Below are 3,827 nucleotides of genomic sequence, written 5' to 3' on the forward strand. Positions count from 1 at the left end.
AGGGCCTTGTGTATTCTAGAAAAAGCATTTTGTGTTCTGTCACTGAGCTGGGGCCCCAGCTGTCAGCTATTCTTGATGGTTTGTGAGATAGTAATTTCCTACGTAGCCGAGGCTGGCCCTGGTCCCTCCTGTCACAGCTTCTTCCTTTTTTTTTTTTTTTTTTTTTTTTAAGTTTGAGATATGACCTTTATTGAGCTTATCCACCAGAGTGCAAATAATGTCTGTACAAAACCAAATGTTTGTTACTATAACTTCTGCATCACAACTGAAATCCAAGCTGTTTTTTAAAAACAGTCAACTCAGTCTCAAAACCCACCACTTCAGAATCAATAGCTTCTTTGAAGCCACAGTAACACTTAAATATGGTTAAGCCTCGAATGCAGAAATTTGGTTGGTTGGAAGGCCAATTAAGCCCCCAACTTGCTCAAACAGAATTACAAAAAGACAAAACTGTTTTTTTTTCACAGAGATACAGTCCACTGGAATCACCGACACTGGACAGTTGTTAGGAATTTTTGGAGACCTGAGATCGTAAGGAATCCAGGCATCCTTAGTCTCCTGTTGTCCTTTCTTCCCAATCAGCGGTTTGTGGATGTGTGGGATGCCACCACCAGCAATGGTAGCCTTGAGCAGAGAATCCAGTTCTTCACCTCCGCGTATAGCAAGTTGCAGGTGATCAGGAGCAATAGGCTTTACCTTCAAGTCGTTTGATGCATTTCCTGCCAACTCCAGTACCTCTGCGGTGAGGTACTCCAGGATGGCTGCGCTGTACACAGCATCGGTCGCGCCCACACGTCGGTGGCTGGTTGTCGTAGATTTCAGGTGTCGATGAATACGGCCCACAGGGAACTGCAAGCCGGCTCTGCTAGCGGGAAACCACCTTTGACTTGGCCGGAATCCTTTCCAGCCTTACCGCCAGCCATCTGACTGCTGAAGCTCGGACAAGCGAGGAGGTGAGACCAGGGGTCGCTCAGCGAGGTCCCCGCATCCACCCCTCCATTGTACCGCGATTCAAACTGCCCTGCCATAGCTTCCTAAGAGTTGGGCTTATCTGTCTTTTGTTGTTTTTCTCTCTGGACTCAACTGTATGGATTTAGTGGCTGGCATTAATTTTTCAGTCACTATCTTCAGTAGTTTTCTGTTTCTTTTTCTCTTCCTTTGTGAATCTCTCCGTTGCCTGTGTTCATAGATGTTCATAGCTCTTGGCCTTTCTGTTGATCTCTCGGTTTGCTTTTCAAATTTGAGTTTCTGCCAGGGTGTCTTTCAGCCCAGCTTGTTGTCTGTGTCAGTTTACTAATGGGTCCAGCAGGCATTCCTTCTTCTCTTCACGAGTACTGCATTTCTGGACATTTTTGGTGCTTTCATGTATGTTTACGATGATTAGTTCTTTCATTTTTCCACCTTACCTTTAATATTCTTAGGATGTAAAACCCACTTTCAGATTCCTGGTTTGATAGTTCCAGAATCCCTCCTGTATCCTCGAATTTCTGAAGATGCCTTGTCTCTGCAGAACGTTGGGTCACCATTGTGCCTTGGGTTATTTTCCTCGAGAGCCAGGCAAACTGTCTCGGGTAAAAGACCTCATGTGAACTAACCTTAAGCTTTGCGGTGCTGTGGGTGAGACTTGGGGGAAGGGGGAGTGAGCTTTGTCTGCCTCTGTTTCTGCCCCTGGTTTGAAGTAAGATTTGTTGGTGTGAATTTGGGCCTTTCTCCTCCTACATGAAAGGCTACAATTGGCTGAGGTTGGCTGTTTGCCTTCCTCTAAGTCAGTCTGAGTCTGCTAAACCTTCCTCAGTTGGGCTGTTGGAAATAGTCTGTAGTGAAGGGAAGCAACGCTCCGGCATACTCCCAAACTTCTTTTACCCCACTCTTTTGCTGGAAACGGGATCCCCATCCACCTTCCAAACCAGGAACTAAGCATCCAAAGCGCTCCAACTTTACCATGGTGTGGGGGTGGAAACATTCCCAGAGACTCTCATTTTGCCATTCCCGTCGTTAATCTTTTTAAAGAAATTCAAATGTGCAGACACCTCGGTCTACCTGTGAATTTAGTGTTTCTCTTTCTCTGTATTATATTGTGTACCTTGAAGTAAAAGTTTCTACCAGGTTTGGGTCTCCTACCCTGTGGAACTTAGGACTTAGTGTTGTGGGAAGCACTAAGTCTGTCGGTCTGTCTGTCTTTCCTTCTCAACCAAGTCTGTGTCCTCCACTGCTCTCCACCCATTCTTGAGACAAGGTCTCTCACTGATCCTGGTGCTTGCTGCTTTGGCTACATTATCTGGCCACTGAGTCTCCTCCTCTCACTGTTATCTGACACCTGCCCCTCTCCCACCCCCTAGCCACACCCCCCCACATGCACACGTGTGCACGGGGCCCCAGGGCTGGTGTTATAAGTGTATGCTTCCACATCTGGCTTTTATGGAACACTGGGGGGGGGGGGGTGTCTGAATTCAGGGCCTCTTGTTTGCATAACAGACACTTTACCAGATACCTTCCTGGTCCCTGCATGCATATATGCATATGTTTGTATACATATATATGTTTATTTTTGGAGACAGTGTCAGAGTGGTCTCAAACTCACAATCCTGTTTCCTTTATGCTAGGATCACATATATATCACTACACTTTGCTATTGCCTTTATGTTTTGAAAACTATTTTGCTAGGTATAAAATTCTAGGTTGATAGATTCCTTTTCCTTTAATGCTTGGGAGATGTTTCTCCTTGTCTCTGTAGGTAATGATGTTTTCAAAGCTTTGTACAGATTGCTTAGACTTCTTTCTCCAGCTCTGTTTCATCAGCTACATTTGTGTTGTGCAGATTTTAAGCAGGGTGTTCTAGGGCATTCCTGTCAGCAATACTGAGACTTGGAAGGCTGGAGTAGGAGGTTTGCAAATTCAAGACCAGTCTGGGCTACATAGAAAGGCCATGGAGGATGGACCGGGATAGGAAGGGGCTGAAAGGATGACTATTAATCTGTCATCTTTTGTTGTTTCATAAAGGCCACTAAGAGCTGGCTCATGTTACTCTGTTCCTTTCCAATCAGTTTCATTTTTAAATTAGCATGCATAGTATTAGGTTTCACTATTTAAATACTTTGCTTTCTTTCTGATGTTTTCCCATCCCTCCTCCCTCCCTACTATATATATATATAAAATAGCTAAGTAAAATTTCTCTCTGTCTCTGTCTGTCTCTGTGTGAATCACATTATTTTTTTTTATCTTTGGTTCTACTTCTTTGCATTTGTGAATGGGGCAGCAATAAACACGGATATGTAAATATCTGTGGTAGGATACAGAGTTCTTTGGGCCATGCCCAGGAGTGGTACAGCTCGGCCATACGATAGTTCTGTTTTTGATTTTTTTTTTTTTTTTAAAGAAACCGCATGGACTTCTATGGTCGCAACAGTTTACGTCCCTCCTAACAGTGAATAAGGGTTCATCTCCCCACATTCCTGCCAGCGTTTGTTGTCATTTATTAATGTCACTTCTTAATGACAGCCATTCTGGCTGGGGTGAGATGGAATCTCAGAGTAGTTTTAATTTCTATTTCCCTGATGGCTGGAGATGTTGAACATGTGTTAAAGCTCTTATATGGGCCATTTGTGTGGTTTTTTTGTTTTTTGTTTTTTTAAAGAATTGCCTGTTCATTCCATTAGCCTATCTGACTGGCAGATTTGCTTGTGTGTTTGTTGGTGTTTAATGTTTGCAGCACTTTATATATTTTATCTATTCTAGTTTTTTGTGCATGTCCGTGGGTGTGAGTGTCGGTGAACACGGGTGTGGAGGCCAGAGGAGGCTGTCAGATCTGCTATTCTGTTGCTCTTCAC

At 44.0% G+C, this 3,827-nt stretch overlaps 1 protein-coding gene across 1 annotated transcript; it reads right to left on the reverse strand.

The window, feature by feature from the left end:
* Positions 1-366: 366 nt before the first annotated feature.
* Positions 367-923, reverse strand: LOC308413266 (histone H2A.Z-like; the record flags this gene model as incomplete). Its single annotated transcript, XM_080908186.1, is given in 3 exon segments — positions 367-868; positions 870-893; positions 895-923. Coding segments are annotated over 3 exon segments (555 nt in total).
* Between the last annotated feature and the right edge of the window lie 2,904 nt (positions 924-3,827).

This window comes from Micromys minutus (assembly GCF_963924665.1).
Source record: "Micromys minutus genome assembly, chromosome: 32".
Classification (NCBI taxonomy): Eukaryota; Metazoa; Chordata; class Mammalia; order Rodentia; family Muridae; genus Micromys; species Micromys minutus.